This window comes from Nerophis ophidion, linkage group LG06 (genome assembly GCF_033978795.1).
Source record: "Nerophis ophidion isolate RoL-2023_Sa linkage group LG06, RoL_Noph_v1.0, whole genome shotgun sequence".
Classification (NCBI taxonomy): domain Eukaryota; kingdom Metazoa; phylum Chordata; class Actinopteri; order Syngnathiformes; family Syngnathidae; genus Nerophis; species Nerophis ophidion.
In genome coordinates this window covers 4318257-4344397 of record NC_084616.1, presented here as the reverse complement: position 1 = coordinate 4344397, position 26141 = coordinate 4318257, and the positions used below count along the sequence as shown (strand labels likewise).

The 26141-nt window shown below is 43.5% G+C and overlaps 1 protein-coding gene across 2 annotated transcripts in view; it reads right to left on the bottom strand.

The window, feature by feature from the left end:
- Nucleotides 1-4811: 4811 nt before the first annotated feature.
- LOC133554097 (MICOS complex subunit mic25a-like) overlaps nucleotides 4812-26141 on the bottom strand; it is a 153672-nt gene continuing 132342 nt past the window's right edge. For both annotated transcript variants that reach the window (XM_061902490.1, XM_061902491.1), the window contains one exon: nucleotides 4812-5317. Coding sequence is in view for 1 of the 2 variants with exons in the window: in XM_061902491.1 (XP_061758475.1) it covers nucleotides 5294-5317 (24 nt within the window). In the remaining variant the exon portion in view is untranslated. The remainder of the gene's footprint in view (nucleotides 5318-26141) is intronic.

Below are 26141 nucleotides of genomic sequence, written 5' to 3'. Positions count from 1 at the left end.
CAGTCCATAGTGGATCTAACATAATAGTGAGAGTCCAGTCCATAGTGGATCTAACTTAATAGTGAGAGTCCAGTCCATAGTGGATCTAACATAATAGTGAGTCCAGTCCATAGTGGATCTAACATAATAGTTTGAGAGTCCAGTCCATAGTGGATCTAACATAATAGTGAGAGTCCAGTCCATAGTGGATCTAACATAATAGTGAGAGTCCAGTCCATAGTGGATCTAACATAATAGTGAGAGTCCAGTCCATAGTGGATCTAACATAATAGTGAGAGTCCAGTCCATAGTGGATCTAACATAATAGTGAGAGTCCAGTCCATAGTGGATCTAACATAATAGTGAGAGTCCAGTCCATAGTGGATCTAACATAATAGTGAGAGTCCAGTCCATAGTGGATCTAACATAATAGTGAGAGTCCAGTCCATAGTGGATCTAACATAATAGTGAGAGTCCAGTCCATAGTGGCTCTAACATAACAGTGATAGTCCAGTCCATAGTGGATCTAACATAATAATGAGAGTCCAGTCCATAGTGGATCTAACATAATAGTGAGAGTCCAGTCCATAGTGGATCTAACTTAATAGTGAGAGTCCAGTCCATAGTGGATCTAACATAATAGTGAGTCCAGTCCATAGTGGATCTAACATAATAGTTTGAGAGTCCAGTCCATAGTGGATCTAACATAATAGTGAGAGTCCAGTCCATAGTGGATCTAACATAATAGTGAGAGTCCAGTCCATAGTGGATCTAACATAATAGTGAGAGTCCAGTCCATAGTGGATCTAACATAATAGTGAGAGTCCAGTCCATAGTGGATCTAACATAATAGTGAGAGTCCAGTCCATAGTGGATCTAACATAATAGTGAGAGTCCAGTCCATAGTGGATCTAACATAATAGTGAGAGTCCAGTCCATAGTGGATCTAACATAATAGTGAGAGTCCAGTCCATAGTGGATCTAACATAATAGTGAGAGTCCAGTCCATAGTGGCTCTAACATAACAGTGATAGTCCAGTCCATAGTGGATCTAACATAATAATGAGAGTCCAGTCCATAGTGGATCTAACATAATAGTGAGAGTCCAGTCCATAGTGGATCTACAGTAACATAATAGTTTTGATGTGACTATCTACAATGTAGATCAGGGGTCAGCAACCTTTTTGAAAGCAAGAGCTACTTCTTGGGTACTGATTAAGGCGAAGGGCCACCAGTTTGATACACACTTAAATAAATTGTATTTCTGTCCGTCATTCCGTCCTACATTTTTTTTCCTTTTGCGGAAGGTTTTTTGTAGAGAATAAATGATGAAAAAAAACACTTAATTGAACAATTTAAATGAAAAAAATGAAAATTGAATTTTTAAACATATTTTATCTTCAATTTTGCTTCTTTAAAATTCAAAATTCTACTGAAAAAAAAAAGAGAAAAACTATTTAATTCAAATCTTTTGGAAAAAATGTAAAAAAGGATTTATGGAACATCATTAGTAATTTTTCCTGATTAAGATTAATTTTAGAATTTTGATGACATGTTTTAAATAGGTTAAAATCCAATCTGAACTTTGTTAGAATATATAACAAATTGGACCAAGCTATATTTCTAACAAAGACAAATCATTATTTCTTCTAGATTTTACAGAACAAAAATTTTAAAAGAAATTCAAAAGACTTTGAAATAAGATTTAAATTTGATTGTAAAGATTTTCTAGATTTACCAGAATCATTTTTTTGAATTTTAATAAGTTTGAAGAAACATTTCACAAATATTCTTCGTAGAAAAAAACAGAAGCTAAAATAAAGAATTAAATTAAAATGTATTTATTATTCTTTACAATAAAAAAAAATAATTTTACTTGAACATTGATTTAAATTATCAGGAAAGAAGAGGAAGGAATTTAAAAGGTAAAAAGGTATATGTGTTTAAAAATCCTAAAATCATTTTTAAGGTTGTATTTTTTCTCTAAAATTGTCTTTCTGAAAGTTATAAGAAGCAAAGTAAATACATAAATAATAAGGACCAGATGAGTCGCCCGCTGGCCTGTTCTAAAAATAGCTCAAATAGCAGCACTTACCAGTGAGCTGCCTCTATTTTTTAAATTGTATTTATTTACTCGCTTTGCTGGACAAAACTCAAATAGAATTAGAAAATCCAAGAAAATATTTTAAAGACTTGGTCTTCACTTGTTTGAATAAATGCATTTTTTTTTTTTTTTTACTTTGCTTCTTATAACTTTCAAAAGACAATTTTAGAGAAAAATTACAACCTTAAAAATGATTTTACGTTTTTTAAAAACACCTTTTTACCTTTTAAATTCCTTCCTCTTCTTTCCTGACAATTTAAATCAATGTTGAAATATAATTTTTTTATTGTAAAGAATAATAAATACATTTTAATTTAATTCTTCATTTTAGCTTCTGTTTTTTTGACAAAGAATATTTGAGAAATATTTCTTCAAATTTATGATTAAAACTCAAAAAAATTATTCTGGCAAATCTAGAAAATCTGTAGAATCAAATTTAAATCTTATTTCAAACTATTTTAAATTTTAAAGTCTCACCTTAAAACTCATCTGTATACTCTAGCCTTTAAATAGACCTCCTTTTTAGACCAGTTGATCTGCCGCTTCTTTTCTTTCTCCTATGTCCCCCCCTCCCTTGTGGAGGGGGTCTGGTCTGATGACCATGGATGAAGTACTGGCTGTCCAGAGTCGAGACCCAGGATGGACCGCTCGCCTGTATCGGTTGGGGACATCGCTACGCTGCTGATCCGCCTCCGCTTGAGATGGTTTCCTATGGACGGGACTCTCGCTGCTGTCTTGGATCCGCTTTGAACTGAACTCTCGCGACTGTGTTGGAGCCACTATGGATTGAACTTTCACAGTATCATGTTAGACCCGCTCGACATCCATTGCTTTCGGTCCCCTAGAGGGGGGGGTTGCCCACATCTGAGGTCCTCTCCAAGGTTTCTCATAGTCAGCATTGTCACTGGCGTCCCACTGGATGTGAATTCTCCCTGCCCACTGGGTGTGAGTTTTCCTTGCCCTTTTGTGGGTTCTTCCGAGGATGTTGTAGTCGTAATGATTTGTGCAGTCCTTTGAGACATTTGTGATTTGGGGCTATATAAATAAACATTGATTGATTGATTGATTGATTAAAAAAAAATGTTGTTCTGGAAAATCTAGAAGAAATAATGATTTGTCTTTGTTAGAAATATAGCTCGGTCCAATTTGTTATATATTCTAACAAAGTGCAGATTGGATTTTAACCTATTTAAAACATGTCATCAAAATTATAAAATTTATCTTAATCAGGAAAAATTACTAATGATGTTCCATAAATTATTTTTTTAAATTTTTTCAAAAAGATTCAAATTAGCTAGTTCTTCTCTTCTTTTTTTCGGTTGAATTTTAAAGAGTCAAAATTGAAGATAAACTATGTTCCATCCATCCATTTTCTACCGCTTATTCCCTTTCGGGGTCGCGGGGGGCGCTGGCGCCTATCTCAGCTACAATCGGGCGGAAGGCGGGGTACACCCTGGACAAGTCGCCACCTCATCACAGGGCCAACACAGATAGACAGACAACATTCACACACTAGGGACCATTTAGTGTTGCCAATCAACCTATCCCCAGGTGCATGTCTTTGGAAGTGGGAGGGGCCTATCCCCAGGTGCATGTTTTTGGAAGTGGGAGGGGCCTATCCCCTGGTGCATGTCTTTGGAGGTGGGAGGGGCCTATCCCCAGGTGCATGTCTTTGGAGGTGGGAGGGGCCTATCCCCAGGTGCATGTCTTTGGAGGTGGGAGGAGCCTATCCCCAGGTGCATGTCTTTGGAGGTGGGAGGGGCCTATCCCCAGGTGCATGTCTTTGGAGGTGGGAGGGGCCTATCCCCAGGTGCATGTCTTTGGAAGTGGGAGGGGCCTATCCCCAGGTGCATGTCTTTGGAGGTGGGAGGGGCCTATCCCCAGGTGCATGTCTTTGGAGGTGGGAGGGGCCTATCCCCAGGTGCATGTCTTTGGAGGTGGGAGGGGCCTATCCCCAGGTGCATGTCTTTGGAGGTGGGAGGGGCCTATCCCCAGATGCATGTCTTTGGAGGTGGGAGGGGCCTATCCCCAGGTGCATGTCTTTGGAGGTGGGAGGGGCCTATCCCCAGGTGCATGTCTTTGGAGGTGGGAGGGGCCTATCCCCAGGTGCATGTCTTTGGAGGTGGGAGGGGCCTATCCCCAGGTGCATGTCTTTGGAGGTGGGAGGGGCCTATCCCCGGGTGCATGTCTTTGGAGGTGGGAGGGGCCTATCCCCAGGTGCATGTCTTTGGAGGTGGGAGGAAGCCGGAGTACCCGGAGGGAACCCACGCAGTCACGGGGAGAACATGCAAACTCCACACAGAAAGATCCCGAGCCTGGATTTGAACCCAGGACTGCAGGACCTTCGTATTGTGAGGCAGACGCACTAACCCCTCTGCCACCGTGAAGCCCTAAACTATGTTTCAAAATTAAATTTTCTCCTCTTTTAAACCGTTCAATTAAGTGTTTTTTCATCATTTATTCTCTACAAAAAACCTTCCGTAAAAAATGTACGACGGAATAACGGACAGAAATACCCAATTTCTTTTTACATATATAGATTTATATATTAAAAGGTAAATATAGCAAATTGGCTTTTTCTGGCAATGTATTTAAGTGTGTATCAAACTGGTAGCCCTTGGCATTAATCAGTACCCAAGAAGTAGCTCTTTCTTTCCAAAAGGTTGCTGACTCCTGCTCTAGAATTAGCACAGGATGCTGAAAATGAGAAGGCCTGCAAACAATGATAATAAAGCCTGATTATTTTTAATCAACTAAAATAAGACAGTGCACCAAAGTCGCCACCATAAGGACCTAAAAGTGATGCGCCAAATATAAAACCACAAATCTTGAAAAGTCCTCATGCTTTCTTCTTTTTTTTTCTTTCTTTCTTTCCCCCTGTGGCAACACAAGCAGCAGAAACGAGGAGGCAAAGTGAAGCGGACATTCATGTGTTGCATGAAGGAACACGGCCGGCATATTTACTACATAAATAGGACAAATAGTCGGACATCATTTTGCTGAATTGGACGTGTTCAACACACTCCTCCCTCCTTAGTCCCGTGTCAAATGGAGCAGTGCAGGAATACAGCAGGATTTATGATGCTGCAAATAAATAGCGTTAAAATAATACTTGCAAAAGCAGGCGTTCTGAACGCAACTTAAGCCTCCAATAAGTCAGCAAAAGTTGATGTTAGAATATAAAGTGAGAAAAGCTTGCGTGTGTCTTCTTCATCCATGGTTGACCAGGTTGTTCTAAAAGACAAAATGAGAATAGTCATGAATTACATTTGCTGTCCACGCCTTCAGTCTAGAAACTACAGGAGCTCATTTCAATGTAAGCACAAATTGAAGATACTAATCAATCAATGTTTACTTATATAGCCCTAAATCACTATCCATCCATCCATCCATCCTTTTTCTACCGCTTATTCCCTTCCGGGGTCGCGGGGGGTGCTGGCGCCTATCCCAGCTACAATCGGGCGGAAGGCGGGGTACACCCTGGACAAGTCGCCACCTCATCGCAGGGCCAACACAGATAGACAGACAACATTCACACTCACATTCACTAGTGAAGTGAATTATATTTATCCCCATCCATCCATTTTCTACCGCTTATTCCCTTTCGGGGTCGCGGGGGGCGCTGGCGCCTATCCCAGCTACAATCGGGCGGAAGGCGGGGTACACCCTGGACAAGTCGCCACCTCATCGCAGGGCCAACACAGATAGACAGACAACATTCACACTCACATTCACTAGTGAAGTGAATTATATTTATCCCCATCCATCCATTTTCTACCGCTTATTCCCTTTCGGGGTCGCGGGGGGTGCTGGCGCCTATCTCAGCTACAATCAGGCGGAAGGCGGGGTACACCCTGGACAAGTCGCCACCTCACCGCAGGGCCAACACAGATAGACAGACAACATTCACACTCACATTCACTAGTGAAGTGAATTGTATTTATCGCCATCCATCCATTTTCTACCGCTTATTCCCTTTCGGGGTCGCGGGGGGTGCTGGCGCCTATCTCAGCTACAATCGGGCGGAAGGCGGGGTACACCCTGGACAAGTCGCCACCTCATCGCAGGGCCAACACAGATAGACAGACAACATTCACACTCACATTCACTAGTGAAGTGAATTATATTTATCCCCATCCATCCATTTTCTACCGCTTATTCCCTTTCGGGGTCGCAGGGGGCGCCGGCGCCTATCTCAGCTACAATCGGGCGGAAGGCAGGGTACACCCTGGACAAGTCGCCACCTCCTCGCAGGGCCGACACAGATAGACAGACAACATTCACACTCACATTCACTAGTGAAGTGAATTATATTTATATAGCGCTTTTTCTCCAGTGACTCAAAGCGCTTTACATAGTGAAACCCAATATCTAAGTGACATTTAAAGCAGTGTGGGTGGCACTGGGAGCAGGTGGGTAAAGTGTCTTGCCCAAGGACACAACGGCAGTGACTCGGATGGCAGAAGCGGGAATCGAACCTGCAACCTGGCCGATCTACCAACCGAGCTAAATTAAGACCATAATAACGTTTGTTTTTTTAAATAAATGTGCTTTTCATGATGGTATCCTTACATCACACTCAAATGTATAACCGCAGGCCTAAATTTACCGCATGCCTTTGGTAAGCACCGGAGTGAGAAGAGGTTTTAAATCAATTAGCGCCCCGGCAGCAAGTCAAGGAAATACGGTATTCTAAGTTACAGTAAACCCAAGACTTATTTCCTTGGTCCCTTGAGAAGATGCGATAAAATGTGAGAGCTTTCTTTTTTAGAAACATTGTAGCAAAAATGGCATAAACAAGACTTTCAAAGTCATTGTCGGCTGAAACGTAAAAATCGGTTTAATGGCGGGAGGAGCGACAATTTCAGGAGACGAACGCAAGAAAAACAGTCATGAAAATGTACGGCAAGTACAATTCAAATCAATCAATCAATCAATGTTTACTTATATAGCCCTAAATCACTAGTGTCTCAAAGGGCTGCACAAACCACTACGACATCCTCGGGCAAGGAAAACTCACACCCAGTGGGACATCGGTGACAATAATGACTATGAGAACGTGATACTGTGATACTGATGATACTGATGACTATGAGAACATATGAGAACATGATACTGTGAAAGATCAATCCATAATGGATCCAACACAGTCGCGAGAGTCCAGTCCAAAGCGGATCCAACACAGCAGCGAGAGTCCAGTCCAAAGCGGATCCGACACAGCAGCGAGAGTCCCGTTCACAGCGGAGCCAGCAGGAAACCATCCCAAGCGGAGGCGGGATGTCCCCAGCCGATACACAGGCGAGCAGTACATGGCCACCGGATCGGACCGGACCCCCTCCACAAAGGAGAGTGGGACATAGAAGAAAAAGAAAAGAAACGGCAGATCAACTGGTCTAAAAAGGGAGTCTATTTAAAGGCTAGAGTATACAAATGAGTTTTATGGTGAGACTTAAATGCTTCTAATGAGAAACGGCAGATCAACTGGTCTGAAAAGGGAGTCTATTTAAAGGCTAGAGTATACAAATGAGTTTTAAGGTGAGACTTAAATGCTTCTACTGAGAAACGGCAGATCAACTGGTCTGAAAAGGGAGTCTATTTAAAGGCTAGAGTATACAAATGAGTTTTAAGGTGAGACTTAAATGCTTCTACTGAGAAACGGCAGATCAACTGGTCTGAAAAGGGAGTCTATTTAAAGGCTGGAGTATACAAATGAGTTTTAAGGTGAGACTTAAATGCTTCTACTGAGAAACGGCAGATCAACTGGTCTGAAAAGGGAGTCTATTTAAAGGCTAGAGTATACAAATGAGTTTTAAGGTGAGACTTAAATGCTTCTACTGAGAAACGGCAGATCAACTGGTCTGAAAAGGGAGTCTATTTAAAGGCTAGAGTATACAAATGAGTTTTAAGGTGAGACTTAAATGCTTCTACTGAGAAACGGCAGATCAACTGGTCTGAAAAGGGAGTCTATTTAAAGGCTAGAGTATACAAATGAGTTTTAAGGTGAGACTTAAATGCTTCTACTGAGAAACGGCAGATCAACTGGTCTGAAAAGGGAGTCTATTTAAAGGCTAGAGTATACAAATGAGTTTTAAGGTGAGACTTAAATGCTTCTACTGAGAAACGGCAGATCAACTGGTCTGAAAAGGGAGTCTATTTAAAGGCTAGAGTATACAAATGAGTTTTATGGTGAGACTTAAATGCTTCTAATGAGAAACGGCAGATCAACTGGTCTAAAAAGGGAGTCTATTTAAAGGCTAGAGTATACAAATGAGTTTTAAGGTGAGACTTAAATGCTTCTACTGAGAAACGGCAGATCAACTGGTCTGAAAAGGGAGTCTATTTAAAGGCTAGAGTATACAAATGAGTTTTAAGGTGAGACTTAAATGCTTCTACTGAGAAACGGCAGATCAACTGGTCTAAAAAGGGAGTCTATTTAAAGGCTAGAGTATACAAATGAGTTTTAAGGTGAGACTTAAATGCTTCTACTGAGAAACGGCAGATCAACTGGTCTGAAAAGGGAGTCTATTTAAAGGCTAGAGTATACAAATGAGTTTTAAGGTGAGACTTAAATGCTTCTACTGAGAAACGGCAGATCAACTGGTCTGAAAAGGGAGTCTATTTAAAGGCTAGAGTATACAAATGAGTTTTAAGGTGAGACTTAAATGCTTCTACTGAGAAACGGCAGATCAACTGGTCTGAAAAGGGAGTCTATTTAAAGGCTAGAGTATACAAATGAGTTTTAAGGTGAGACTTAAATGCTTCTACTGAGAAACGGCAGATCAACTGGTCTAAAAAGGGAGTCTATTTAAAGGCTAGAGTATACAAATGAGTTTTATGGTGAGACTTAAATGCTTCTAATGAGAAACGGCAGATCAACTGGTCTGAAAAGGGAGTCTATTTAAAGGCTAGAGTATACAAATGAGTTTTATGGTGAGACTTAAATGCTTCTAATGAGAAACGGCAGATCAACTGGTCTGAAAAGGGAGTCTATTTAAAGGCTAGAGTATACAAATGAGCTTTATGGTGAGACTTAAATGCTTCTAATGAGAAACGGCAGATCAACTGGTCTGAAAAGGGAGTCTATTTAAAGGCTAGAGTATACAAATGAGTTTTATGGTGAGACTTAAATGCTTCTACTGAGAAACGGCAGATCAACTGGTCTGAAAAGGGAGTCTATTTAAAGGCTAGAGTATACAAATGAGTTTTAAGGTGAGACTTAAATACTTCTACTGAGAAACGGCAGATCAACTGGTCTGAAAAGGGAGTCTATTTAAAGGCTAGAGTATACAAATGAGTTTTATGGTGAGACTTAAATGCTTCTACTGAGAAACGGCAGATCAACTGGTCTGAAAAGGGAGTCTATTTAAAGGCTAGAGTATACAAATGAGTTTTATGGTGAGACTTAAATGCTTCTAATGAGAAACGGCAGATCAACTGGTCTGAAAAGGGAGTCTATTTAAAGGCTAGAGTATACAAATGAGTTTTATGGTGAGACTTAAATGCTTCTACTGAGAAACGGCAGATCAACTGGTCTGAAAAGGGAGTCTATTCAAAGGCTAGAGTATACAAATGAGTTTTAAGGTGAGATATTGGAAAGCGCTACACAACTACTTTAATGAAGCCGTTTTAAAGTTCCACATGAAAGTTTTCAGAAACGTTATGAAATGCGATGTCATTTGTTTACTTATTGACAGAAAAAGCTGGAGAAGAAAGAGAAATTGATCTTTCTGGAAATGCAGCCTGGAACCGTGGGGAAATCACAAAAGGGGCATTTAAACCAAAAAAAAAATAATAAAGTGGACTGAGCGACAAAAGGACTCGGGTTTAATGCTGATAATGCATCGGCGGCAACAAAAGCCTGCAAAATCCCCCCCGCTGTGGTCCTCTATTATCTCTGCTGGGGGGCCGCAACTTCCACGAGGCTCTTTGTCCCGGTGCATCAAAGTGGGGATGACAAAATGCAGAGCGAAACATTGCGGCTAAATACTTCTTTCAAAAGGAACACAAGGCCGGCATATGTTGACGTCGCATCAGGAGGTCGAAGCGCTGGGAAATGTCAAGGTTCACCCGGAGACGGCCGCTTAAAAAAATGCCTCCCTCTGGAGGTTATTTGAAGTAGCTTCTCTCCGTGCGCCTGCACTCCTCAACACTTTGTTTGGCTGAAAAGCGGGAGGCGTCTGAAGGCCACATGCTCGATAAAAAAAAAAAAAAGAGGCTGGAGATGTGGCGTTTGATAGCGTAGAGCGGCAGAGCGACAATAGGCTGGACGGCGAGGGTGGGCGAGCAGGGAAGAGAAGTGATAATGGTGGACGGAAAGATGGTGGGCTGATAAGTAGGAACTGATGATCATCAATCAATCAATGTTTATTTATATAGCCCCAAATCACAAATGTCTCAAAGGACTGCACAAATCATTACGACTACAACATCCTCGGAAGAACCCACAAAAGGGCAAGGAAAACTCACACCCAGTGGGTAGGGAGAATTCACATCCAGTGGGACGCCAGTGACAATGCTGACTATGAGAAACCTTGGAGAGGACCTCAGATGTGGGCAACCCCCCGCCCTCTAGGGGACCGAAAGCAATGGATGTGGAGCGGGTCTAACATGATACTGTGAAAGTTCAATCCATAGTGGCTCCAAGACAGCAGCGAGAGTCCCGTCCACAGGAAACCATCTCAAGCGGATCAGCAGCGTAGGGATGTCCCCAACTGATACAGGCGAGCGGTCCATCCTGGGTCCCGACGAGCGGTCCATCCTGGGTCTCGACTCTGGACAGTCAGTACTTCATCCATGGTCATCGGACCGGACCCCCTCCACAAGGGAGGGGGGTCATAGGAGAAAGAAAAGAAGCGGCAGATCAACTGGTCTAAAAAGGAGGTCTATTTATCAATCAATCAATGTTTATTTATATAGCCCCAAATCACAAATGTCTCAAAGGACTGCACAAATCATTACGACTACAACATCCTCGGAAGAACCCACAAAAGGGCAAGGAAAACTCACACCCAGTGGGCAGGGAGAATTCATATTCAGTGGGACGCCAGCGACAATGCTGACTATGAGAAACCTTGGAGAGGACCTCAGATGTGGGCAACCCCCCCCCCTCTAGGGGACCGAAAGCAATGGATGTCGAGCGGGTCTAACATGATACTGTGAAAGTTCAATCCATAGTGGCTCCAAGACAGCAGTGAGAGTCCCGTCCACAGGAAACCATCTCAAGCGGATCAGCAGCGTAGAGATGTCCCCAACCGATACAGGCGAGCGGTCCATCCTGGGTCCCGACGAGCGGTCCATCCTGGGTCTCGACTCTGGACAGTCAGTACTTCATCCATGGTCATCGGACCGGACCCCCTCCACAAGGGAGGGGGGTCATAGGAGAAAGAAAAGAAGCGGTAGATCAACTGGTCTAAAGAGGAGGTCTATTTAAAGGCTAGAGTATACAGATGAGTTTTAAGATGAGACTTAAATGAAAAGGAGTGCGGGGGCCTGTGTGTAATAAAACATGATTTTGACTGGGGGGCCGAAAGCATGCAGAGAAACCCTATATCTGTATACAGGGTGATTCAAAAAGAACACGCCAAAATGATCGCTCAATATTTCAAAAAATATACATATGAGTTGGGAAATGGTGTTAGATGTAAATATAAACAGAATACAATGATTTGCAAATCCTTTTCAAGCCATATTCAGTTGAATATGCTACAAAGACAACATATTTTTTTTGCAAATAATCATTAACTTTAGAATTTTGAATTTAGAAAGTTGAGGAATGCTCATCAAACACTTATTGGGAACATCCCACAGGTGTGCAGGCTAATTGGGAATAGGTGGGTGCCATGATTGGGTATAAAAACAGCTTCCCCCCAAAAAATGCTCAGTCTTTCACAAGAAAGGATGGGGCGAGGTACACCCCTTTGTCCACAACTGCGTGAGCAAATAGTCAAACAGTTTAAGAACAACCTTTCTCAAAGTGCAATTTAGGGATTTCAACATCTACGCTCCATAATATCATCAAAAGGTTCAGAGAATCTGGAGAAATCACTCCACGTAAGCGGCATGGCCGGAAACCAACATTGAATGACCGTGACCTTCCATCCCTCAGACGGCACTGTATCAAAATGCGACATCAATCTCTAAAGGATATCACCACATGGGCTCAGGAACACTTCAGAAAACCACTGTCACTAAATACAGTTTGTCGCTACATCTGTAAGTGCAATTTAAAGCTCTACTATGCAAAGCGAAAGCCATTTATCAACAACATCCAGAAACGCCGCCAGCTTCTCTGGGCCCGAGATCATCTAAGATGGACTGATGCAAAGTGGAAAAGTGTTCTGTGGTCTGACGAGTCCACATTTCAAATTGTTTTTGCTACCTCAGGAGAAGCATTTAAGTCTCACCTTAAAACTCATTTGTATACTCTAGCCTTTAAATAGACCTCCTTTTTAGCCCAGTTGATCTGACGCTTCTTTTCTTTTTTCTCCTATGTCCCCCCCTCCCTTGTGGAGGGGGTCCGGTCCGATGACCATGGATGAAGTAATGACTGTCCAGAGTCGAGACCCAGGATGGACCGCTCGCCTGTGTATCGGTTGGGGGCATCTCTACGCTGCTGATTCGCCTCCGCTTGGGATGGTTTCCTGTGGACGGGACTCTCGCTGCTGTCTTGGATCCGCTTTGAACTGAACTCTCGCGGCTGTGTTGGAGCCACTATGGATTGAACTTTCACAGTATCATGTTAGACCCGCTCGACATCCATTGCTTTCGGTCCCCTAGAGGGGGGGGGGTTGCCCACATCTGAGGTCCTCTCCAAGGTTTCTCATAGTCAGCATTGTCACTGGCGTCCCACTGGATGTGAATTCTCCCTGCCCACTGGGTGTGAGTTTTCTTTGCCCTTTTGTGGGTTCTTCCGAGGATGTTGTAGTCGTAATGGTTTGTGCAGTCCTTTGAGACATTTGTGATTTGGGGCCATATAAATAAACATTGATTGATTGATTGATTGATTGAAATATTCGACATCGTGTCATCCGGACCAAAGGGGAAGCGAACCATCCAGACTGTTATCGACGCAAAGTTCAAAAGCCAGCATGTGTGATGGTATGGGGGTGCATTAGTGCCCAAGGCATGGGTAACTTACACATCTGTGAAGGCACCATTAATGCTGAAAGGTACATACAGGTTTTGGAACAACATATGCTGCCATCTAAGCGCCATCTTTTTCATGGACGCCCCTGCTTATTTCAGCAAGACAATGCCAGGCCACATTCAGCACGTGTTACAACAGCGTGGCTTGGTATAAAAAGAGTGCGGGTACTTTCCTGGCCCGCCTGCAGTCCAGACCTGTCTCCCATGCAAAATTATGAAGCGTAAAATACGACAGCGTAGACCCCGGACTGTTGTGAAGTGAAGTGAAGTGAATTATATTTATATAGCGCTTTTTCTCTAGTGACTCAAAGCGCTTTACATAGTGAAACCCAATATCTAAGTGACATTTAAACCAGTGTGGGTGGCACTGGGAGCAGGTGGGTAAAGTGTCTTGCCCAAGGACACAACGGCAGTGACTAGGATGGCGGAAGCGGGAATCGAACCTGCAACCCTCAAGTTGCTGGCACGGACACTCTACCAACCGAGCTATACCGCCCCTGTTGAACGACTGAAGCTCTACATAAAACAAGAATGGGAAAGAATTCCACTTTCAAATCTTCATCAATTACTTTCCTCAGTTCCCAAACGTTGTTAAAAGAAAAGGTGATGTAAAACAGTGGTGAACATGCCCTTTCCCAACTACTTTGGCACGTGTTGCAGCCGCAAAATTCCATCCATCCATCCATCCATTTTCTACCGCTTATTCCCTTTCGGGGTCGCGGGGGGCGCTGGCGCCTATCTCAGCTACAATCGGGCGGAAGGCGGGGTACACCCTGGACAAGTCGCCACCTCATCGCAGGGCCAACACAGATAGACAGACAACATTCACACTCACATTCACACACTAGGGCCAATTTAGTGTTGCCAATCAACCTATCCCCAGGTGCATGTCTTTGGAAGTGGGAGGAAGCCGGAGTACCCGGAGGGAACCCACGCATTCACGGGGAGAACATGCAAACTCCACACAGAAAGATCCCGAGCCTGGATTTGAACCCAGGACTGCAGGACCTTCGTATTGTGAGGCAGACGCACTAACCCCTCACAACGGCAGTGACTAGGATGGCGGAAGCGGGAATCGAACCTGCAACCCTCAAGTTGCTGGCACGGACACTCTACCAACCGAGCTATACCGCCCCTGTTGAAGGACTGAAGCTCTACATAAAACAAGAATGGGAAAGAATTCCACTTTCAAAGCTTCAACAATTACTTTCCTCAGTTCCCAAACGTTGTTAAAAGAAAAGGTGATGTAACACAGTGGTGAACATGCCCTTTCCCAACTACTTTGGCACGTGTTGCAGCCACAAAATTCTAAGTATTTTTTATTTTTTTGCATATAATAATTAAGTTAATGAGTTTGAACATCAAATATGTTGTCTTTGTAGTGCATTCAACAAAATATGGCTTGAAAAGGATTTGCAAATCATTGTATTCTGTTTATATTTACATCTAACACAATTTCCAACTCATATGGAAACAGGGTTTGTATCTCCTACACCATGTACCAAATGAAATTGCTTCAAGGTCGGTAAGCACAACCAAAATGAATCCGTACATTACATACACCGGGTTTAATGGCGCATTGTCGATTTATGAGAAATTTACCCGGTTTAAGTGCACCTTATTGTCCGAAAAATAGGTTAAGTTGGAGCAAAGCCTCAACAATAAAATGGGTTGTACTTGTATAGCGCTTTTCTACCTTCAAGGTACTCAAAGCGCTTTGACACTACTTCCACATTTACCCATTCACACACTGATGGCATAAATTGTTAAATTTCATATCTAGTCACCTCTCTTCCTTTTTAAAATCCATAAAATACAAGGATGTGGAAAGACTATGCCCTCCTAAAGGGGAGAATCCTAATAATTCTAACTTTAAAGAAGAATAGTTTTGGTCGGCGTTTGTGAGCAAAACATGAAAAAGACTCAAGCTAAATGCGATCCCGAAAATCAGGAGCACTCTCAAGGGGAAGAAAGATTGAGTCAGAACCTGTGAAAAAGCAGAGATAGAGAAAAAGACCCCCAAAAAATATTGTATTTTGTGTCCTCTTCTACTGATGTTTTTCACAAGATGTCAGAAAATTGCAATAATGTTTACATTTATTTTTGCTCAAAATGGAATGCCCTCCCGGTAACAGTTCGAGATGCTACCTCAGTAGAAGCATTTAAGTCTCATCTTAAAACTCATCTGTATACCCTAGCCTTTAAATAGACCTCCTTTTTAGACCAGTTGATCTGCCGCTTCTTTTCTTTCTCCTATGTCCCCCCCTCCCTTGTGGAGGGGGTCCGGTCCGATGACCATGGATGAAGTACTGACTGTCCAGAGTCGAGACACAGGATGGACCGCTCGCCTGTATCGGTTGGGGACATCTCTACGCTGCTGATCCGCTTGAGATGGTTTCCTGTGGACGGGACTCTCACTGCTGTCTTGGAGCCACTATGGATTGAACTTTCACAGTATCATGTTAGACCCGCTCGACATCCATTGCTTTCGGTCCCCTAGAGGGGGGGGGTTGCCCACATCTGAGGTCCTCTCCAAGGTTTCTCATAGTCAGCATTGTCACTGGCGTCCCACTGGATGTGAATTCTCCCTGCCCACTGGGTGTGAGTTTTCCTTGCCCTTTTGTGGGTTCTTCCGAGGATGTTGTAGTCGTAATGATTTGTGCAGTCCTTTGAGACATTTGTGATTTGGGGCTATATGAATAAACATTGATTGATTGATTGATTAATCACATTGAAGTAATCATGGACATCATGAAACATGTAATTATCCATCCATCCATTTTCAAGCTCACACCCCAGCCACAATCGGGCGGAATACTACATGTGGGGATATTCAACCTACGTCTCACTTTCATTGTTCTCAATGTTCATGTAAATGCAGCCCTTTTAGAAACTTGTGATTAAGGGTTACATAAATAAACTGTGATTGAATTATTGATTCATTTTAAGGTCTTTTATTTTGTGGGTGAATACTGACTGACAACACGCTTTTCTAAGTGTTGTGTAATTTTTTTTTCGTCAAAAAAGTACATTCATGCCATCATTTTCCCTCAGATGCATGTTTTGTTCCATGCAGTTCCCATTATTGTCCGTTCGTGACTCTATTCCGTTTTGCGTCAGGGTTTATTTTTGCTTTGATTGCCTCGTTATCGACAAGGCCGGCAACCTGCTGGCGTGATCTTAGTAACAGCAGGGCTTTCTGAAGGTAAAAGAAAAATCCAAACATCTTATGAAGTTCCCTACTGTGGTCATTTTTGGGAAAGTCAGCCCTGCACACGAAAAGGATGTAAATATAAAAGCTCAAACTGATCAGAACCTGATTGAACTATTTCCCGGCATAGTCTGGTGCGAACACAGCAAGCAATTATAGTTTCACGTAGCAGAAAGACAAGAATTCTATTTAATGGTCTGTAAAGATGATGTCTCCTCGCTCAGCCTCCTGGGTTAAAACAGCATCTGATCAACTAGTAGCCATTGCTGCAAGGACTAGTAATTGGCCCAAAAGACAAAAAACCTAAGGAGATCACAGGTTTGGGTTTTGGAAGCTCAAAGAGCCAACATTAGAGAAATGTAACATCTCATCAGCCAGTTGTGATTCACAAATACAAACCCCGTTTCCATATGAGTTGGGAAATTGTGTTAGATGTAAATATAAACAGAATACAATGATTTGCAAATCCTTTTCAACCCATTTTCAGTTGAATATGCTACAAAGACAAGATATTCATTATTTTTTTTGCAAATAATAATTAACTTAGAATTTCATGGCTGCAACACGTGCCGAAGTAGTTGGGAAAGGGCATGTTCACCACTGTGTTACATCACATTTTCTTTTAACAACACTCAATAAGCGTTTGGGAACTGAGGAAATTAAATGTTGAAGCTTTGAAAGTGGAATTCTTTCCCAATCTTGTTTTATGTAGAGCTTCAGTCCTTCAACAGTCCGGGGTCTCCGCTGTCGTATTTTATGATTCATAATGCGCCACACAATACGAAGGTCCTGCAGTCCTGGGTTCAAATCCAGGCTCGGGATCTTTCTGTGTGGAGTTTGCATGTTCTCCCCGTGAATGCGTGGGTTCCCTCCGGGTACTCCGGCTTCCTCCCACCTCCAAAGACATGCACCTGGGGATAGGCCCCTCCCACCTCCAAAGACATGCACCTGGGGATAGGCCCCTCCCACTTCCAAAGACATGCACCTGGGGATAGGTTGATTGGCAACACTAAATGGTCCCTAGTGTGTGAATGTGAGTGTGAATGTTGTCTGTCTATCTGTGTTGGCCCTGCGATGAGGTGGCGACTTGTACAGGGTGTACCCCGCCTTCCGCCCGATTGTAGCTGAGATAGGCGCCAGCGCCCCCCGCGACCCCAAAAGGGAATAAGCGGTAGAAAATGGATGGATGGAATGCGCCACACATTTTCGATGGGAGACATGTCTGGACTGCAGGCGGGCCAGGAAAGTACCTGCACTCTTTTACTACGAAGCCACGCTGTTGTAACACGTGGTTTGGCATTGCCTTATTGAAATAAGCAGGGGCGTCCATGATAACGTTGCTTGGATGACAACATCCATCCATCCATTTTCTACCGCTTATTCCCTTTTGGGTTGCGGCGGGCGCTGGCGCCTATCTCAGCTACAATCGGGTGGAAGGCGGGGTACAACCTAGACAAGTCGCCACCTCATCGCAGGGCCAACACAGATACAACATTCACACTCACATTCACACACTAGGGCCCATTTAGTGTTGTCTTTGGAAGTGGGACGAAGCCAGAGTACCCGGAAGGAACCGACGCATTCATGGGGGAGAACATGCAAACTCCACACAGAAAGATCCCGAGCCTGGGATTGACCCCAGGACTGCAGGACCTTTGTATTGTGAGGCAGACGCACTAACCCCTCTGCCACCGTGAAGCCCTAGATGACAACATATGTTGCTCCAAAACCTGTATGTACCTTTCAGCATTAATGGTGCCTTCACAGATGTGTAAGTTACCCATGCCTTGGGCACTAATGCACCCCCATACCATCACACATGCTGGCTTTTCAACTTTGCGCCTAGAACAATCCGGATGATTATTTTTCTCTTTGTCCCGGAGGACACCACGTCCACAGTTTCCAAATATAAATTGAAATGTGGACTCGTCAGACCACAGGACACCTTTCCACTTTGTATCAGTCCATCTTGGGTGATCTCGGGCCCAGCGAAGCCAGCGGCGTTCCTGGGTGTTGTTGATAAATGGCTTTCGCTTTGCATAGTATAGTTTTAAATTGCACTTACAGATGTAGTTACTGACAGTGGTTTTATGAAGTGTTCCTGAGCCAATGTGGTGATATCCTTTACACACTAATTTTGGGTTTTGGTGCAGTACCGCCTGAGGGTTCAAAGGTCCTTAATATCATCGCTTACGTGCAGTGATTTCTCCAGATTCCCTGAACCTTTTGATGATTTTTCCGGACCCTAGATGGTAAAATCCCTAAATTCCTTGCCATAGCTAATTGAGAAATGTTGTTCTAAAACTGTTCGACAAAATACTTACAAAGGGGTGTACCTCGCCCCGTCCTTGTTCGTGAATTACTTAGCATTTCATGGAAGCTGCTTTTATACCCAATCATGGCACCCACCTGTTCCCAATTAGCCTGCACACCTGTGGGATGTTCCAAATAAGTGTTTGATGAGCATTCCACAACATTATCAGAGTTTATTGCCACCTTTCCCAACTTCTTTGTCACGTGTTGCTGGCATCAAATTCCAAAGTTAATGACTTGCCAAAAAAAAAATGTTTATGAGTTTGAACATCAAATATGTTGTCTTTGTAGCATATTCAACTGAATATGGCTTGAAAAGGATTTGCAAATCATTGTATTCTGTTTATATTTACATCTAACACAATTTCCCAACTCATACGGAAACAGGGTTTGTATCAATCAATCAATCAATGTTTACTTATATAGCCCTAAATCACTAGTGTCTCAAAGGGCTGCACAAACCACTACGACATCCTCGGTAGGCCCAGGTTAGGTCTTTTAAGGAGAGGATGAACAACCGCTTTTTTGAATGCTAGGGGAACAGTGCCCGAGGAGAGTGATAAGTTTATAATATTTAGCACTGATGGACCTAATAATACAAAGAGCTCCTTGATCAGTTTCCCAGGAAGAGGGTCAAGTAAACATGTTGTCTGTTTTATTCCATTTACACGTTGTAACAATTCCTCTAATGTTATTTCCTCAAAACGAGAGAAACTATTTTGGAGGGCAGTATCCGCCGTATATACAATCTAGTCAGTGTTAATAGAACCCCGTTGTAGCTGGGACGCATTGTCTTTAATCTCCTTTCTAATGACTTCAATTTTTAGACCAGTTGATCTGCCGCTTCTTTTCTTTCTCCTATGTCCCCCCCTCCCTTGTGGAGGGGGTCCGGTCCGATGACCATGGATGAAGTACTGACTGTCCAGAGTCGAGACCCAGGATGGAACGCTCGTCGGGACCCAGGATGGACCGCTCGCCTGTATCGGTTGGGGACATCTCTACGCTGCTGATCCGCTTGAGATGGTTTCCTGTGGACGGGACTCTCACTGCTGTCTTGGAGCCACTATGGATTGAACTTTCACAGTATCATGTTAGACCCGCTCGACATCCATTGCTTTCGGTCCCCTAGAGGGGGGGGGGGGGGGGGTTGCCCACATCTGAGGTCCTCTCCAAGGTTTCTCATAGTCAGCATTGTCACTGGCGTCCCACTGGATGTGAATTCTCCCTGCCCACTGGGTGTGAGTTTTCCTTGCCCTTTTGTGGGTTCTTCCGAGGATGTTGTAGTCGTAATGATTTGTGCAGTCCTTTGAGACATTTGTGATTTGGGGCTATATAAATAAACATTGATTGATTGATTGATTGATTGATTCAATTTTCTTACTAAAGAATTGCATAAAGTCATCAGCTGAGTGGGTGGAGCTACTGGAAGGAGTCCCTTGTTGGGTTAGCGATGCTACCGTACTAAACAAAAATTTAGGATCGTTTTTATTACGGTGGATGAGATTTGAGTAATATTTAGCTTTAGCTAAGGTAAGCATGCGTTTATAAGTTATTAAACCATCACTCCATGCTTGATGGTGCACCTCAAGTTCCAGCTTTCCAGATTTCTACATAATTTCTGAGCTCTAGCTTCTTCAGTAAACCACGGGGTGCGCTTTTTTTGGAGCCTTTTTTAACTTTAGCGGTGCTATGTTATCAATGGTTTCGCGCAGGGCGTCGTTAAAGTTGTTAGTGAGGTTATCAATAGAGCCCACATACTTTGGGAATGGTGCCATTACCGAGGGCAGTGGGTTAGCAAGAGTTGTCGTTGTGGCCGTATTAATGTTGCGGCTGCTATAGCAGTTATTATTATTATTAGTTTGACGAACATGCGTCTGAACCTCGAATTTTATAAGGTAATGATCGGACAATACTTTAATACACGGGAGTATCGTAACTTTGGAAACGGTGATACCCCTGACAAGCACTAGGTCTATCGTATTACCGTTGCGATGCGTGGGTTCATTTATTATTTGTGTGAGACCACAGCTATCAATTACTCATTTCGGCCGCTTGTACCTTAGAGATAGGGTGAGAAGCTCTGCCATCCGGGAGGAACTCAAAGTAAAGCCGCTGCTCCTTCACATCGAGAGGAGCCAGATGAGGTGGTTCGGGCATCTGGTCAGGATGCCACCCGAACGCCTCCCTAGGGAGGTGTTTAGGGCACGTCCAACCGGTAGGAGGCCACGGGGAAGACCCAGGACACGTTGGGAAGACTATGTCTCCTGGCTGGCCTGGGAACGCCTCGGGATCCCCCGGGAAGAGCTAGACGAAGTGGCTGGGGAGAGGGAAGTCTGGGTTTCCCTGCTTAGGCTGTTGCCCCCGCGACCCGACCTCGGATAAGCGGAAGATGATGGATGGATGGACAGCTATCAATTATAGTCTTTGAGCGCTACGCACGGTGGGTCCGATGGGGTATTCATATGGATATTAAAGTCCCCCATTATGATTATATTATCGGCGTGTGTCACTAGATCAGCAACGAACTCTGAGAATTCATTGATAAAGTCCGAATGGGTCCCTACAATAAAGACCTATCCTATCCTATTTGGGCTCAGTTAATTGAAATTAGATGTATCAATTCTATAACTTAATCCTGCCTTGTTAGAGGCTGAAGTTCGAGGTTGTTGCTCTCAAGGCTGCTTTTATAGTTAAATCTCTTTTTAAAAAGGTCAAACCTACTCCATCCATCCGTCAATTTCCCACCACTTGTCAAACGTTCAAAGTTCTGTGAAATAAAAGCCACCAAACTAAACTAAAGCTTTACATTTTCGCCAACACTGTCAAGGTATGATGGCCAAGCCTGAGGGCATTTGGCTGCAGAGCGACTACAAGCGGAACAGCATGAGGCTAAGTCAGGCTGCCACATGTATGGCCAGATACTACTCTGCCAACTTTCAAACGGCCAGCTTCCAATATTCCATTCTCTTTGCATTGTCTCCACAACCTTTTTTTTATGAACTTTTACCGGCAAATGCTTCTGCTTTTGAATAATACAACACCGGGGTTCAAAATGAGTAATGAGAGAAAAGCTAAGAGAAAAAATGTACAAAGGCTAGATATGACTTTGAGCAGAGGCCTGTGTGGCTAATTCATGCACTAAAAAGTAAAGAAAATCAGAGCTAAACAGAGAAACGCAAGAGTGGTTGGTTGACCAGTTGGGGAATGGACTAGAAAATGGTCAAACCTTAAAAAAATAGGGCTTTCAAATCAATAAAATTACTAAAATGGCATTAATTATTTTAAAAGCTTTTCTCACTCCGGCGATTAGCAAAGGCATGTGGTAACTTTAGGCCTGCGCTTAAAAATTTGAGTGTGATGTAAGGATACCATCATGAAAAGCACATTTAATAAAAAATTACCTTTACTTATAAATGAAGTCCATGCGCAGCTCCTTCTGATCAAAAGCATCGATAACTTGTTTATAGAAGTCTTCCTTATCTTTCTTCAGTTTTAAAAGTCTCTTTGTCTCGATGGAGATCTTCCTTTATTACCTCCTGCTTCCATTGAAAGTACAGTTTAGAAAACTGTTTTATTTTAGATATGTAATCCTCCATGTTAAAAGTGCAAGCGAGAGGACAAAATAAACGATCGCTGCTTGTTGTCACTTCTTCTGCAGCCGAGTAGTCGCAAGAAGGATCACTAGCGCCCTCTACCACCAGGAGGCGGGAGTCATTTAATGACTCGTATTTGACACACGCAGCTACGGTATATTAATAAAACATAGCTGCTTACTGTTCTTTTTAGCATATTCAATAGCTTGGACCTTAAATCCTACTGAATAGCTCTTAATCTTCTTCCCTTTATGCGATTTCAAATGATTGAAATCAGCCTCCTCCGTTTTGAAAATGATGACAGGTGAAGTGTCACTCGTGACGTGACGAGTTTGACCCTGCGGAAATTCTAAACATGCGCTAATTATTTTGCGAAACGAGTTTAACCCGGCAGTAATTCTAGGCAGGCGCATACTATATACTTGGCGGCAATTCAAGGAAATACGGTAATCAGGATTAATGTCTATTTGCAACCATTTCTGAAAAATTCCCTTTTTTGTCCTGTCCAGCTACTCCGGCAAACCATATGATTGCCAATATCAACTGTACAGATTTAATTTACATTAAATTTACATTATTGCCTTATTTGTATTTGACTTTATTAAATAGGATGATATTATGGAACAGGGGTTAGTGCATGTGCTTCACAATACTAAGGTCCCGAGTAGTCCTGGGTTCAATCCCGGGCTCGGTGTGGAGTTTGCATGTTCTCCATGCTTGGTTATGCTTTAAAGTCATATCCAACAATTGCAACAACGACTTTTTACTGTCAACTGAGTTTCCTTTTTTAATGATTTCTGCTGGTTGTAGAGCAAAAGGAAATGTTTTAAATGTAGAACAAAATAATCATAGTATGACATCTTTAAATACTGTTTTTAACAGCTGCAAATGAAATGAAAATTCAAATCCTTATAAAAAAAAATAATACTTCATACTAGGGATGCACCGAAATGTGGAGGGGGTCCGGTCCGATGACCATGGATGAAGTACTGACTGTCCAGAGTCGAGACCCAGGATGGACCGCTCGCCTGTATCGGTTGGGGACATCTCTACGCTGCTGATCCGCTTGAGATGGTTTCCTGTGGACAGGACTCTCGCTGCTGTGTTGGAGCCACTATGGATTGAACTTTCACAGCATCATGTTAGACCCGCTCGACATCCATTGCTTTCGGTCCCCTAGAGGGGGGGGGGTTGCCCACATCTGAGGTCCTCTCCAAGGTTTCTCATAGTCAGCATTGTCACTGGCGTCCCACTGGATGTGAATTCTCCCTGCCCACTGGGTGTGAGTTTTCCTTGCCCTTTTGTGGGTTCTTCCGAGGATGTTGTAGTCGTAATGATTTGTGCAGTCCTTTGAGACATTTGTGATTTGGGGCTATATAAATAAACAGTTCGAGATGCTACCTCAGTAGAAGCATTTAAGTCTCACCTTAAAACTCATCTGTATACTCTAGCCTTTAAATAGACCTCCTTTTTAGACCAGTTGATCTGCCGCTTCTTTTCTTTTTTCTCCTATGTCCCCCCCTCCCTTGTGGAGGGGGTCCGGTCCGATGACCATGGATGAAGTACTGGCTGTCCAGAGTCGAGACCCAGGATGGACCGCTCGTCGGTGTATCGGTTGGGGACATCTCTACGCTGCTGATCCGTCTCCGCTTGAGATGGTTTCCTGTGGACGGGACTCTCGCTGCTGTCTTGGATCCGCTTTGAACTGAACTCTCGCAGCTGAGTTGGAGCCACTATGGATTGAACTTTCACAGTATCATGTTAGACCCGCTCGACATCCATTGCTTTCGGTCCCCTAGAGGGGGGGGGGGGGGTTGCCCACATCTGAGGTCCTCTCCAAGGTTTCTCATAGTCAGCATTGTCACTGGCGTCCCACTGGATGTGAATTCTCCCTGCCCACTGGGTGTGAGTTTTCCTTGCCCTTTTGTGGGTTCTTCCGAGGATGTCGTAGTCGTAATGATTTGTGCAGTCCTTTGAGACATTTGTGATTTGGGGCTATATAAATAAACATTGATTGATTGATTGATTGATTATAGATTTAGGTTTTGGACATATGGTCTGGTTTTCCATTGTGGTGTATTATTTTCTATCAAACTCTTAGTTTGTGTTTTCCCATTTCTTCTCTTGAAGCAGAGACAGTAGCTCTGCTAAGCAGCTGGCACGGATGTATGGAATCAATAATTAAAAACTAACTTTTTGTTCGGCGCTTTTTGTTGCATTCTCGTCGGTCCTTGCTTCACACCTCGCTGTGAACATTCCTTTTGGCGACTTTCCCCAAGTTACCAGCCGTGCTCGCCAGCCAGCCTGCTTCCTGGTTGATGTTCATATCCTTTGTGTGCTTCTACCCAGCTTCTCTTTTGTTCCACTAAAGACTGTTTTCGGCTAAGTGGGGCGCAACGTGACACTTAGTGTTGGCATGTGGTACTGACAGCTTCCAAACCACTTTTGGTTTAACGGTGCCATCGTTGTTCTTGGCTGTCTGCTATGCTTTATCCAGTGTGGCTTGTCTTGATGCATATGTGCTAATGTCCAAAAATGCTACGTGATTAATTTACCTGCTCAGTGGCCTAGTGGTTAGAGCAGGGGTCACCAACGCGGTCGCCCGTAAGGCCTGTTCTAAAAGTAGCTCAAATAGCAGCACTTACCAGTGAGCTGCCTCTATTTTTTAAATTGAGGTGGCGACTTGTCCGGGGTGCACCCCGCCATCCGCCCGATTGTAGCTGAGATAGGCACCAGCGCCCCCCGCGATCCCAATGGGAATAGTGAAGTGAATTGTGAATTATATTTATATAGCGCTTTTCTCTAGTGACTCAAAGCGCTTTACATAGTGAAACCCAATATCTAAGTTACATTTAAAGCAGTGTGGGTGCCACTGGGAGCAGGTGGGTAAAGTGTCTTGCCCAAGGACACAACGGCAGTGACTAGGATGGAAGCGGGAATCGAACCTGCAACCCTCAAGTTGCTGGCACGGCCACTCTACCAACCGATGTTCCAAAATATACAAAATAAATGGTAAATAGTAAATGGGTTGTACTTGTATAGCGCATTTTTAACCCTTTTTAAGGAGCCCAAAGCGCTTTGACAGGGACAAGCGGTAGAAAATGGATGGCTGTATAAGTGAAGTGAAGTGAATTATATTTATATAGCGCTTTTCTCTAGTGACTCAAAGCGCTTTACATAGTGAAACCCAATATCTAAGTTACATATAAACCAGTGTGGGTGGCACTGGGAGCAGGTGGGTAAAGTGTCTTGCCCAAGGACACAACGGCAGTGACTAGGATGGCGGAAGCGGGAATCGAACCTGCAACCCTCAAGTTGCTGGCACGGCCGCTCTACCAACCGAGCTAGGCGGTAGAGATGCGCGGTTTGCGGTCTCATCCGCGGAGTCCGCGGATAAACCGCGGGTCGGGCGGGTGACATGACGAAAAAATAGATTTTAATTAGATTCAGGCGGGTGGCGGTTGAACCATTTGGAAATATTCGTCATACATGGTTAAGGGATCGGTATCCTTTACCATTTAACAAGCCATTTAGGACCCGTGTCACAAAGCGAAGAAGACAATAGGAGACGCTAATATTCTCACCCAGATAATAAGTACCAGGGCGTGCTATGAAGCCTTCGACTTTATCGCCTTCTACAAAATGTACGATCTGCTTGTCAGTCCAGCATCAGGTTGTCTGTCAGACAAACGCACACGACTGCAAGGCATACTGGGTGACACAGAGTACACTAATGGTTGTGATATAAACAATTTTAACACTCCTAGTAATATGCGCCACGCTGTGAAGCCGCACC